We start from the raw sequence: 14,459 nt of genomic DNA on the forward strand, positions 1-14,459 counted from the left end.
CATGCCAGATTCTGACAGAATTTGTCTGCAGCTTGTTCTCAGAATCCAGGCATCTAGATGAGAGATTCGGGGTATGTGGTGTGAGTTCATAATAGCCCTGATATAGATGCTGCTTCATCTCTCCTTTCCTCTAGGGGACCTCAGACCTGCATCCACCCTGGTTGCTGCAGCCCCTACAGGTCAGTAGCACCTGCCAGACCAGATGAGGTAGTGGGAATTTCAGGGTGCATGCACTATCTGGCTCTGGAGGGAAAGGAAAAAAGAAAAGAGGGGACCCTCTCTTTGCAGACCTCACCGGGGTGGGGTTGGAGAGCTCTACGTCCAGAGTCCCCATGCTCCTCACAGCTGGCCATGGGGGTCTTAACACACCTCACTCACAACCTCAATCATGAGCCCTCCTGTTCCCATGGGGGTGTCGGGCTGGACGCTGACATGAGGGGAGATGAGGGGTTTCTCTGGTAGTCAAAAGGCTTGCCAGAGTGAAAAGGAAGCCGGTGACACAATGAGATAAGAAACAGAAGTGGAGAATGAGCCAGAAGAGACTCCAGTGGGAGCCTTTCTTGGATCATCACCAGTCTTGCCTTCACCTGCAGTTGCCAGACCCTCCCGGCACTTTGTGGACCAGCATCGGGAGCAGCTGGTGGCCCGAGTGACATCAGTGGACCCTGTCCTAGACAGACTGTACGGTCAAGTGTTGAGTGAAGAGCAGTATGAGATGGTTCGTGCTGAGACCACCAATCCCAACAAGATGCGGAGGCTGTTCAGCTACAGTCAGTCCTGGGATCGGGCCAGCAAAAGTCAGTTCTACCAAGCTCTGAAGGAGACCCATTCTCACCTGATCATAGAACTCTGGGAGGTGTGGGCCAGGGATCTTGGGGAATGGGTATCCTGAAAGCTCAACAGCTGAAGCCTGGGCCTTGGATCACATTCCTGCCTGGTCTTTCTTTTGGCCTCAATGCCACCATCTGTGATCCCTCTTGGCTTCGTCTTGGTCTGTAAAGCTTCCAACAGTCTTGCCAGCTGCAGGACGCATTCTCAGAGATGTCATTATTCCCTCTGGACAGCCTACCTGGGAAAGCCAAGGGGGCCATCTGGGTGACTGTGAGACATCCTTGGCAGTGGGCATACTTTATCAGTCCACTCAGAATGGTTTACAATTTAAAACTTAAAAATTGTTTGTTTCTGGAATTGTCCATGTAGCATTTTCAGGCCACACTCTACTTTGAGCTAGTTAAAAACCCTGCCCCCCCTTTTTTTAAAAGACTAGAGTATACAGCGGGCACTGAGCACAATATCTTGATTTCACTGCTTAGTGGGTGAGTGAAGGAGACCAACATTCCACAACTATATGGCTAGGAAATGTAGCACTGTATACAAATGTCGGGGGGATAGAGGGCCCCCATTGGGAACATTCCAGTGCCCAGCAGACTCAAGCCTAGAGGACAAAGAAGCTGCAGACAGCAGACTGCTAACAGTGGTTAAAACAGTAGCAGCAGCCCTAAACAGAAGAGAAGAGCCCCACCACCACCACACACAGAGCTACTGAGCAGTAACACTCAGAGTAACTGTAACACTTCTCAGCACTAAAACAACATTCCACTGCTACCGAGAATTCAAAGCTCTTTCATCTTAATCTCATTTAAAGCCCTGATGAACTAAGTGAGCAGCCTGGACACAGCAAGCATCTGCAAACATCACAGCAGAAACCTCTACAGTGTTTCCTACCTCTGTGGAAACAGACACTGGTGAAGCTCTGGGGTCTTTCCACCACTGGGTTTGATAGCTCTTCTCTGGTTGGTGCTATTTCTTCACCTTATTTGCATATTCACATTTAGCCAGCTAGGATCTAGCTAGCATCCTGACAACCAAGTCCACACATTTCAGGGCTATAAAGCCAGAACTATTGCAAGAACCCATGGAAAAAGAGGAAAGAAAGACTTCCAAGCCTGGTGCTCCTGCTCTCCAGAAAAAGAAGAAGAAGAAGAAGAAGAAAAAAAAGTCCTTTGTACTTCAAAGAGCCAGACTCCCAAACACCTACCTCACTCATGAAGAGGGCAGACTTGCAGGAGGCTGCCTGCACCTGAGGTTTTTCTGTCCTGGGCAAAGCCAGCTTCCAGGACTCAGTTGTTTCTGCCTCAGCCTCCGGGACTTGGCACTGGCTGGGTGGCAAAGGGGAATTCATCCCTGCGACTATTTCCAGCCTCCAAGAACTGCTGCTTTAGAGACTGTGGCTTCAACCTTCCAACCTTCCAGACCCTCTGGAGACAGAACAGGAGACAGGCGCTCACGCTCTTCCTGTAGGCACCTACGGACTTGCTCCACAAGGGACTGCTCTTGGCTGGCCTCCCAGAGCTCTGCAAGCCGCTGAGCTGAAACACTCCCCTTAGCTGGAACACTTCTCAGAACTGTTAAGAACATCCCACTGCTATGGAGAGTTCAAACTTGTTTCATTTTAATCCCATGTGGAAGTCTGTTTTAAATTTTGTTTTGTTCCCCTTGAACCTTGCCAATCCCAATTTGAAAAATAAAATGCCTATCATTTGTACTCATTTCTGTCTGCCCACTCCATTCTTGAGGAGAGAGGGACAGGAACGTGGTAGGGGACAGAAGACAGTCTCCACCTACCACTTGACAAGCATAAAAAAGAAAAGAAAATTAGGAGGCAAAAACCCACACCATGCCTCAGTCCCATCTACTTCATAAGTATGAGGAATAAGCCAAATAAACCTTTCCTCCCCCAGTTGCTTTGACCATAGTGTTTAATCACAGCCGTAATAACCCTAAGACAGAAATTGGTACCAGGATAATGAGGTATTGCGTGAGAGATCTGACCATGTGTTTGGGGGAGGATTGCAGGTCTTTGGACTAGAAAACTCACTGATTGAGCTTGGGGGGCGGGGGGAGGGCTGTTCTGTAGGAGCTTGGAAGATAAAAATGTTGATGAACTTTAGAAGTCTGAACTGGAGCCTGCAGTTCTAGAAGATCTGCCAATCTTTCCCCCTGGGGAAGTAGGGGAACCCAAAAGTGCTGAGTCCTCCCACTTGGGCATACAGGAAACCCCAGCTTCTAGTGGGAGCAGCTAGCCTTGGGCCTTCAGAGCTTGCCCACTTCTGCCACCTGCAGGACTAAGCGGCAACAGCAGCCATAATTCTGAAGAGGGCTGAATGCAGAGGAGGAGAAAGCAGACAAGAATCCAGGTGGGGAGCAGTCAAAGCTGAGAGTTAGAGTGAGGGCGTCACTGAGAGCCTGCATCCTCCTAAAGACTAATGTCACCCATAGACAAAGGCACACTCATACACTCACACACTCGCAAATAGTTCCTTGATTAGGTTTCCAGGGTCCAGGCAGCCAATATGATAACACAAGTTGTTCTAAATAACTTGGTGCCTACCCAAGATAAACGAGTGCACATGGCCATACAAAGACTTGTAAACAAGTGGCCGAGAAGCTAAACCTTTAATAGTTAAAAATCTAGACACAACCCCAAACCCACTAACAGATAAATAGAAAAATGCTTTTTGGTGATATGAACACAGCAGAATACTGTATTAAAATTAGCAATTACAAATAAACTGCTGGAATCCACTTACAAGTGAGTACCTACCATGTTTTTCTCTCTGGGTCTGGGTTACCTCACTCAGGATGTTTTTTTCTAGTTCCATCCATTTGCATGTAAATTTCAAGATGTCATTGTTTTTAACTGCTGAATAGTACTCCATTGTGTAAATATGCCACATTTTCTTTATCCATTCTTCAGCTGAGGGATGTCTAGGTTGTTTCTAGGGTCTGAGTATTACAAATAATGCTGCTATGAACATAGCTGAGCAAACGTCCTTGTGGTATGAGTGTGCATCCTTCCCGTGTATGCCCAATCTGGGGTCTTGCGGTAGGAGGTTGATTTCCAACTTTCTAAGACACCGCCACACTGATTTCCAAAGTAGCTGTTCAAGTTTGCACTTTCACCAACAATGGAGGAGTGTTCCCCTTACTTTACATCCTCTCCAGCATGTTATATCATTAGTGTTTTGATTTTAGCCATTCTGACCAGTGTAAGATGGTATCTCAGAGTCGTTTTGATTTGCATTTCCCTGAACACGTCCTTAAGTGTCTTTTGGCCATTTGCAATTCTTCTGTTGAGAATTCTCTGCTTAGATCTGTACCACATTTTTTTGTACCGGCACAAAATAAAGGCAATGCAGATATCAAAGAATATTTACCAGTTTATTGTTAAACTTACTGAACCAAAGTTCCAGCGTAGCACAGGTAGCGAGGAACAAAAGGGACGAGCAGCCTCTCCGCGCACCCTTTATTGGCATGCATTCGCCTGAGGCAAACCCCGCCCTCTAAAGGGAGCTGATTTAACCCCTTTATCTCCCCCTTTTGTCTAAATAAGACACAACTAAACCAAATATAACTATAACAATAATAACAAATGATAAATATAACAAACAATATTGAGAGCAAAAGTTTTGCTAAAGAGTAACTACAATTAAATAATCTTCAACTCCATCAAAGATCTGAGAAGGGAGTAAATATTACTTAACAAAAAAGAGATATCCAAAATGTGCAACAAATGACAGAGACAACTGACTGCCTGGGCAATCACCCAAAATCTCGTTTGCAATGTTGAGTCAACCAACTTTGGCTAAGGCCTAACATAACTGACATACCATTCTCAAATGCAAGGAACTTTCTTAGGATTATCCTACCCTGTCTTGGCAAGATAAGACAATCCTGTTTATATCTTAGTCAGTAGTTGAGGTATGGGTTTTTCTTAACCCAAAGGCCAGTTCTGCCAGGAAGACAAGCTCCCAGTGGAGTGTCTTTGGTGCTCAACGTTCTCTCGGGAGTAGAGTGGTGTTGCCAGGAGTAAATTGTGTCTCGATGGCACAGAATTCTAGGTTAGATTAAAGGCCATTTTCTACAGCTCTTCAAAGAGGCTGAAGATTATACTATCTATACTGAAAATAATCTCTATGTATCTAAAAAACCTGATTAACCTAAAAATAATATGACAAACATGTAATTCTCAATACCTATCTAATTTGAAAACTAAGGGAATAAACAACTGTGCAATGTATGAAGACAATGATCTTCACCTGTAAACAATGTCATTACTTATCAAATGTAAACAATGTTATTACATAAATAGTACCAGAGGTAGAAATGTACATTGTGATATGATAGATGTATCCATACAATATAAGCATACTCTTATACCAAAATAGAGGTAGGAACACTCACATTCAATATTCAATATATCAATATACAAGAAACAGTACCAACATAATTTTCTAAAAACAGTAAGTCACAAATACCAATCATCCCATCAACCCAGTTAATCCCCCTCTTTTTTTTTTTTTTATATATATATCCCTAATTCCATACAATATCTCCCCATCCCCTCACCCCTAAACCAACCACTAAAAGATGTCCCTAACCCTGTGGGCAAACTCTGTTGGGAGAGGGGACGTCGTCCTCTTAGATTGCTTCTAGCTGACATGGGGGCGACGTTCTTCTTAGGGGCCCCTGTGAAAGCAAACGATGGTAAAATTCCCAAATTAACCTTTGACTTAAGAAGACTATAACTAGTCTCTGTGTGTTTCGAGAAGGTCCGGCCAGAGCGTTGTCAAAAATGTGCATCATATGAAATTGTCTCTTGCAATTGGTACCAAAAAACAGATCCAAAATTAGTGCTTAAAAAAAAAAAATTCATGACGTCATAAAAACCAGATTGAGTTGATGTTGTGGGGCCCCATCTTCATCCTGGAAACTTCAAAAATTACTGTAGGAAAATATGTTGCTTGTTATGGGAAATTTAAACATTAACAACAAGGACTTATACTGACATATAAAGAAAGACACAGATGTGAGGGAAGGCAAAGAAAGTTTATCAAGTATAAAATTATTCTTATTCTGTCCCATTTCATGGCTCCTGACCTGAGACAGAAACTTTGAAATATCTCTTATCAACAGGCTTGGAATTGAAGAAGGACTGAGCCATAGTCCAACTCCAAAACCAGCTCTACACATTTATAAAGAAGTGTTCAAATAAATTCATTGCAATATTGGCTACATAAGGCCTTAATTTTCCTATTTGTCCCTCAGGCCCTATACATTCAACCCATCCCGTGCTCTGCCTTACTCGAGATAGGGTTCCAATTCCCAGGAGCTGAACATTTACATTCTGAAGAGGCCAATATGGATGCCAAGATTCTGGGGTAATGATACTTACATCAGCACCTGTGTCCAGTAGGCCAGTAATAAAAATGCCATTTACACACACTCTCAGCTTAGGTCTTTGATCATTTATAGAAGTTTGCCAAAACACATGTAACTCATCTTTCTGATTACTATTGCTTGTAACAGTAGGCATGTGGCTTTCTAATTGTCCTGACGAGGCATGTTCTCTGCAGAAACTGGGAATGTCTGAACCATGTTTGCCATGGGGGCCTGAGAGGCCCCCCCTCTCACGTTTCCCGTCTGTATCAGGTTGCCTTGTCTATCTCTTGTAGACCTGCATTCATTCGTCCAATGTCTGCCCTTCCCACATCTTCTACATAAACCTGAAGGCTGATTCCTTCTATTCCTTCTATTTCTAGAAGACGCATTATTATTATTTCTGAAAACCCGTTGTTTACAATTCCTTTTCATATGACCCATTTTGCCACAATTAAAACATTTGGTATTCTGGTGTCTCCTTTTACCATTGGAAATTGCTTCTTCTACCCATGCTTCAGTGCCATAGTCAAATGTGTCAACATCTAGTGTATGCAAGACCCATTCTTCCAAGGACGCTGATCTGAACATTAAAGGCCTCAAGATCCTTTTGCATTCCACATTAGCATTTTCGTAAGCCAAAGACTCAATTATTATACGTCTTGCTTCTGGGTCAGGTATCCCCATTTGTACAGCCTTAGTTAATCTTTGTAAAAAGTCACTGAAGGGTTCTCTCTGACCCTGTTTAACTGTGACAAATGATTCCATTCTCTGTCCTGGGTCTTGTACTCTGTCCCAAGCCCTTAAGGCTGCTGTAGTACACATGGAGAGTATGTTTTCATCCAAATTAGCTTGTTCCTGAGGGTCTGAAAAGAGCCCTTCACCTAGAATTTTATCTAGGGAAACGTCAATTCCCTTCGCCTTTTCCTGCTGTTCTAAAAGTCTAGCCTCTTGCCTGAATAAGCATTTCCATTTTAAGTGCGGTCCACTCTCAAGGACCGCGGAGCTCAGCTGGAGCCAGTCCAAGGGGGTTGCTTTGCTTGTTGTGGCCCAAGATTTTAGCATCTCTTTAACAAAAGGGGGAGTGCATCCCAAAAGACATGATGGCCTGTTTAATTTCTTTGAGATCATTCATACGGACAGGCTCCCATGTATCTTCCTTGATGACCCTAGGGTTTCTGGAACCAACCACCTTTTCTGTTGTTATTACAGGAAAGGCATGTAGAGCTGTAGGTAGAGCTTTGTGAAAATTGTTCCGGAGGGATTTATCCACAGATGTAGTTAAAATTTGCCTCTCTACCCTTTGCTCTTCTTCATCAGAATTTAGAAATTCCTCAATCTTTTCAATTCTATTCACCATTGCTTTTTGTAATGTCTGAATCTCCTGCCCAGAATTATGTTCTAAAGCCTTCATTGAGGATTCTAGAGTATGAAATTTGTCCAGTAGAGATAACTTGTCATCTTTGGACATAATTTTTATGGCATAAACCGTGCCTTCTTGTATTGACAATCTTTCCGCCAATCTGTCATACACTTTAGACAAAATTCGATTGTCACATTCAGCAGTTTTGATTCTCTCAGTTAACATTTCAGTTCCTACAGAAAGGGACTGCTGAAACTTACGATCTAATTCAGCTGTTCCTTCTTCCATAGTAATGAATTTCTCCTTAACATCAGAAAGGGACTGCTGAAACTTACGATCTAATTCAGCTGTTCCTTCTTCCATAGTAATGAATTTCTCCTTAACATCAACCTGTACTTTTTTTAGATTTTGCTCAGTTAACCGAGTCATGTTAAACAAAGATTTGTTTTCTTCCTGGAGAACTTCAAACTGATTCTTGAGAAGATTGTTGTCACTCTCAATAGTTTTCAAACGTTCAACCTCTGCCTTAAGAGATTTGATCATTTTCCTATTATCAAACCAAATAGTGCTAAGGAAAATTAAGAATCCCAGGAATATCCATATATGTGGTGTGGTAGACACCTCTTGTAAGATCTCCCAAATGGTGCATTCAAAAGAACTATTGAAATAGGCTGCGGTCACGTTGTCAGACATTATTTAGAAAAGAAAAAGTTCTCTTACCTGTAATAACTGGTTCCTGCCAGTGGTGGCGAAAGAGCCCAGTTGAATCCACGTGTCCTAAATCTGAAATAAAAGGACTCAAAAACAAAATTGAAACAGACACCAGGCTGATAAGTATTTTTTGCCGGGGCTCTCAGGCCGCTGTCACGTGACCTGAGCGCTGGCGGCGGTGGGGGTGGTGGGAGGGGGAGCAGACACAGGCAGCGCGCGCGCGCCGGCGGGCGGTTGCGCACGGGAAATCTGGCCGGGGCGGCTCGGAACAGAGGCTTAGGCGCTGTTAAAAAGGCTCTGTGGATATCAAACTCACTGCTTGATACTCTAACAAGCAGCAGGGAAAATCGAGTCGCTCAGAATCTCAGCTGTTTCAGCGCGCGCCCAGAGAGACCGCCGCAGCGATCCCGGGGTGCAAGAGACTCCGTTCGGGGCCGGTTCTCGGCAAAGCCCCACGGGGGAGGCGCCAGATGTACCGGCACAAAATAAAGGCAATGCAGATATCAAAGAATATTTACCAGTTTATTGTTAAACTTACTGAACCAAAGTTCCAGCGTAGCACAGGTAGCGAGGAACAAAAGGGACGAGCAGCCTCTCCGCGCACCCTTTATTGGCATGCATTCGCCTGAGGCAAACCCCGCCCTCTAAAGGGAGCTGATTTAACCCCTTTATTTTTTTATTGGATTATTTGGTAATTTGATGTCTAGTTTCTTGAGTTCTTTATATATTCTGGAGATCAGTTGTCTGTCTGATGTGGGGTTAGTGAAGATCTTTTCCCATTCTGTAGGCTGCTGTTTTGTCTTATTGACCGTGTCCTTTGCTTTACAGAAGCTTCTCAATTTCAAGAAGTCCCATTTATTAATTGTTGCTCTCAGTCTGTGCTACTGGTGTTATATTTAGGAAGTGGTCTCCTGCACCCATGCATTCAAGGCTACTTCCCACTTTCTCTTCCATGAGCGTCAGTGTGGTTGGATTTACATTGAGGTAAAACAAAGGATAACCAGCTTATAGTCTATGATCCCTGAGAAGCAAAAAACCAAGGAGAACCCTAAGAGAAGCAAACATGGACACCTGCCCCCCCCTCCGGGAAGGGAAAACTGACAAAATCTCCTGAGAATATTAGGAAGGGAGGAGAAGGAAGGGTGTTAAGGGAAGGAAAGAAGGAGAAGGATAAGGAGAACATGAGGGAATGGGATGCTCAAGAAGGGGGAAGGGCAGTGCAGGAGAGAAAGGAAAGAGATATCTTGATTGAGGGAGCCATAAAAGGGCTAGAGAGAAAACTGGCATAGGGAAATTCACAGGAATCCAAAAGGATGATCTTAGATAAGACTCTAAACAACTGTGGAGAGTTCGCCTTCCCCTGTAACTTGACTACCTTAATTGTCATCGTAACTTTCAACCAGCAACTGATGGAAGCAGATACAGAGATCCACAGCGAAGCACTGGGCCAAGCTACCTGAGACCAGCCTAAGAGAGGGAGGAGCGATAAGATGAGCAAAGGGGTCGAGACCATGGTGGTGATGCTCACTGAAACAGCTGAGCAGTGAGAGCTCACTGACTCAGGACTGATTGTGGGGGAACCTACATAGGACCAAACTAGGCCCCCTGAATGTGGAGGACAGTTGTGAGGCTTAGGCAGTCCGTGGGCCACTGGCAGTGGGACCAGGATTTAGCCCCTAGTGCTTGAACTGTCCTCTAGTAGTGTATTCTTTTTGGAGGGATATCTTGGGGAGGGCCTTGGTCTTGCCTCCAAGCGAAAAGTCTGCCTTTGTTGACTCCCCACGGGAAGCCTTACCCTTCCTGAGGAGTGAAGTGGTGGGGGAGGGGAGCAGTAGGAGAGGAAGGACTGGGAATGGGATAGCTATGGAAAATGAGTAAAGATTGTATTCAAAAATTCTTTTAAAAAAATAAATAAACAGATAACAAAATGAAAAGAAAAAATAAATATGGGGATGGAACAATGACTCAGCAGTTAAGAACACTGGCAGCTCTTCCAGAGGCCCATATGGCCCACAACTGTCTGTAACTCCAGTTCCAGGGGGTGACACCCTCTCACAGACATATGCAGGCAAAATACCAATGCACATAAAATAAAAATAAATAAATTAAAACAATAAACCATCAAGGGTAAAAGGGTGGGAGTGTGGACCTGGAAGGGATGGGAAAGTGAGTATGATTAGGTGAAATTCCCAAATAATTAATTAAAATGTTATGTTGGAGAGAGGGGGAAAAAAACTACTAAAAATGGTATAAAATTTTTGGAAAGAAAATATTAAATTTAAAATGCTAGAGGAGAAATAAATGCTCACTACATGATTCCAGTTACACAAAATAGTTGAGACTATTGCATTAGCGCCTGAGAATGAACTGTTTCAAGCATCCAGCCCCTCTGTCACTCACTGTTGGCCTTTCATGCAGGCTCCTTCCATGGTGTTGTAACTGCTTTAGCAGAAGCCATCGCCAGATAAAGCTGCCTCGCTAGCCACCAGAACTATAGGCCACCCGGCCTTGTGTATTGTGTTATAATAACAAAAGTCATATGTCACATGTCTGTTATCCAAGCTACCTGGGAAATTGAGGCAAGAGGCTCACAAGAACTGGAGTTCAGTCTGGGAAGCATAGTAAGACCACAGGGGTCTCCCGAGATGTGCCTTCATCATAGGGACCAGGGTTTTCTGTTTTGTGGGCAGATAACTATTTTGGGGAGATAATCATATTCAGAAGAGGTTATTGCTCATTACTGGCTGCTAGAGGAAGTATGGGGAGGGACAAAAAGGAGTGGTTGGTTCCAAAGGAGCATGAAGATATATGAGAAAATATACAGTTAGGATTGCAATGATGGTGGCTTCATTTTATATGTCAAGGCATTTAATTTATGCATATATACATAGCATGCCACTATTATATTCAAATATATTGAAACGGTAAAACAGCTTAAGGTGAGGAACTTGCCGCTGTCCAGCTTTGGCGTGCCTTCCTTTAGTGGGAATGATTGGAGCCACATGTCCAATGATATCCCTGTACCAGCTCACGTTACAGTAGGATTAACACTGTGTGCTATGACTAACATGTCAGACTCAGCACCGCCAAGATTTCCTGGAAGCCTGACCACACCAGGAAGAGACGCGCTGGAACCATGTGAGAAGATTCTGTCCTCCCATAACTGGTCACACCGCCCAAGTGCTGGAGTCTCGCAGTGGCTTCACCATGGAGCCCCATTAACTGGTCACACCACCCAAGTGCTGGAGTCCTAGCCTGTTCTCTGTTGTTATAACAGAATACCTGAAGCTTAGTACTTTGTTTTTTAAAGACTGGCATATAGTTCTAGGCAGGCAGCTTTATCTGAAGATGGCTTCCGCTAAGCCAATTACCGCACCGTGGAAGGAGCCTACATAAAAGTCCAACAGTGTCAAAGGTACTGAATGCTTCTAACAACTCACTCTTGGGAACAAATCTACTCTTCAAAGATCTACCCCTCTCTGAAGAAATGAGCATTAATCCCTTCTGAATATGATTATCTTCCACAAAACAGTTATCCGCCCACAAAACAAACAAAGGGAGGGAAAACATGGCCCCTGAGATGAAGGCACATCCCAGAGAGACCTCTGTGGTCAAGGAGCCAGGCATATGCTCACAAGGCAGATTCATTCATACACCAAGGATCCCACTTAGAGAAGAGGTCCCCTACTGTTCCTAGAAGGAGGGCCTGTCTAGGGGGCGCTGTGTTTTCATTTCACTCTGGTTCATCTATTTCTGGTTCTCTGTCAGTTTTTGTTTTTGTTGTTTGAGACCAGGTCGAGAGCCCAGACTGGTCTTGAACCCTTTGGGTAGTTGAAGATGCTGAACTCCTGGTCCTTCTGCCTCCACGTCCTAAGTGCTGGATTGTAGGCATGCCCTGCACTGAGCAGTCACTGGGGGAGTGAGCAGAGTTAAGGTGACCTCGGGGTGAAGGGAATGAAGGAAGGTGTTAGGGGCAGAGGGTTATGTGTGATGGCTATTCTTGGCTGTCAGCATGACCACATCCGGAATAAACTACAGTCCAGAAAGGAGGACACACTTGGGATTCGGATCTCGAGGCAGGAAGACAACACGCCTTTGATCCAGGTCTTGAACCTGGAAGACGCAGGCTTTTGAGCTGGATCTTGAGGCGGGATGACACAATCCTTTAATCCAGATCTTGAGACAGGAAGGCACACCTTTAACCTGGGTCACACCGTCTGCTGGAAGCCTATGTAAGGACAATGGAAGAAGGGAGGCTGATTATTCCTTGCCTGCTTGCCATCTCCTTGCCTTCACTGCATCGGAGCCCACTTCTTCAGAATTCCAGCACACACAGAAGACCAGCTGAGACGCCCAGCCTCGCGGGACTGAGCAGCTACTGGATTCTTGAACTTTCCATTCACAGCCAGCCATTGTTGGACTGCAGCCTGTAAGTCATTCCAGTACATTCCATAGATAGATAGATAGATAGATAGATAGATAGATAGATAGATAGATAGATAGACAGACAGACAGACAGATAGGGGTTCATTCCATTTTCTTTAACACAAACCTAACTAAGGATCATTTCCCACAATTGTGAAAAGTCGATATGGAAGGGGGCTTATGAATCCTGTGACTGTCTGTGCTATGGTGAGCTCTACAGTGATGGGGATCCACTGGGAGCTACTGATAGGTTAGCCCCAGAAGATAGGAGCCTGAAAGAGGAAAGTGGGCGAAAGGGACTGAATAGACAAGAGCACGACACTGCTGAGAGAAATTGATGGGAAGAGGCTGGCAGAAGCTTAGATGCTATGATGTTATTCAGAAATCCAGCCCTGTCCCTAGTTGCCTAGCAACCGCTGTTGAGCATGTGGTTGCTAAACAATATAGGCCCAGCTAGACAATGGGATAAAGACCTTAGAGCGTGTGGGCACTGACCAGCATGTCACAAGGTATTGCTGACAACAGCCTCCAGGCCCTGTTACTTAGGTTTTCTCATGTCCTAATTGTTTTTGTCATAGACAAAAATAGCATGGCGATGACACACAAGATCTGGAAAACTGAGGATGAGGCTACCACGTGATCTTATCATAAACAAGATGAAAATTACCATCTTCATTCTGTCCATCTCAGGCTTCCTCTATGGAAATACATTTTACATTTTCCTAGCATTTTAGTACGTGTTTAACTTAGTAAATCGTTTAATTCTCGTTTAGATAATCACAAAAACCTGTTTGATTTCAAGATAATCCTCTCTGGCAACTGCATCAATTCACATCTAGCCCCTGTGCATGCTAGACAAACACTCTGCATGTCACAGAACTGCATGTCACGGAACTGCATGCCTCCAACCTCAAATGCGGCACCATTTTATTAACTATTTTCTTATTCCGAAAATGAGTCTTTTGATTTCTTACCCTGATAAAGAGCACTGAGATACATATCCTTCTGCAAAGAACCTGTCTTGGGACCAACACTTGGGGACTGTAGGGTAAAAGGGGTCAAGGAAAACATCCCCTGCCCCGACTAGACCCGAGATCTGGGCTAAGAAAAAACACCCTGACCCTGACTTGACCTCAGGACCAGGGCTTGAAATCACACCAATCTCTGAACTTTCCCCAGAGTAAGACTACAAAATCCCACCAATCTCTGAGCACAGAATCCCACCAATCCCTGAGCTGGAAATGCTACCAATCCCTGAGTTTACCCCAGAATTAGACCACAAAAATCCACCAAGTCCAAGCCACCGTGGAAAGCTCTGCTTCCCAACCCATAGAAATCCTATATAATGTCTCTACTACCTTGTTCAGTTTGTTACTGTTTCTCAACGAAAGCTATACAGTGATTTAATTATATAGTTTTTGTATTTATTTATTATGTATACAATATTCTGTCTGTGTATATGCCTACAGGCCAGAAGAGGGCACCAGACCCCATTACAGATGGTTGTGAGCCACCATGTGGTTGCTGGGAATTGAACTCTGGACCTTTGGAAGAACAGGTAATGCTCTTAACCTCTGAGCCATCTCTCCAGCCCCCAATTATATAGTTTTTGTGTGATTATTTTGGGGCTAAGCAACCAGGAACTAACTAGTACCTTCTGCTACAAATTGGTGCCAACGTGGCTAGCTAAAATCCATGTAGAACCCCGGAGGGCTTGAAGGGGAATCCTGGGCACAAAAGA

The 14,459-nt window shown here is 44.3% G+C and overlaps 1 protein-coding gene across 4 annotated transcripts in view; it reads left to right on the top strand.

Annotated features, from left to right (window-relative positions):
• The window catches only part of LOC142860494 (NACHT, LRR and PYD domains-containing protein 1a-like), a 31,809-nt gene extending 29,256 nt beyond the window's left edge, over positions 1-2,553 (top strand). For all 4 annotated transcript variants that reach the window (XM_075991827.1, XM_075991829.1, XM_075991830.1 and 1 more), the window contains 2 exons: positions 135-179; positions 594-2,553. In XM_075991827.1, coding sequence (XP_075847942.1) covers positions 135-179; positions 594-892 — 344 coding nt within the window. In that variant the 3' untranslated portion in view covers positions 893-2,553. The remainder of the gene's footprint in view (positions 1-134; positions 180-593) is intronic.
• Positions 2,554-14,459: the final 11,906 nt, after the last annotated feature.

Source organism: Microtus pennsylvanicus, chromosome 11 (assembly GCF_037038515.1).
Source record: "Microtus pennsylvanicus isolate mMicPen1 chromosome 11, mMicPen1.hap1, whole genome shotgun sequence".
Classification (NCBI taxonomy): Eukaryota; Metazoa; Chordata; class Mammalia; order Rodentia; family Cricetidae; genus Microtus; species Microtus pennsylvanicus.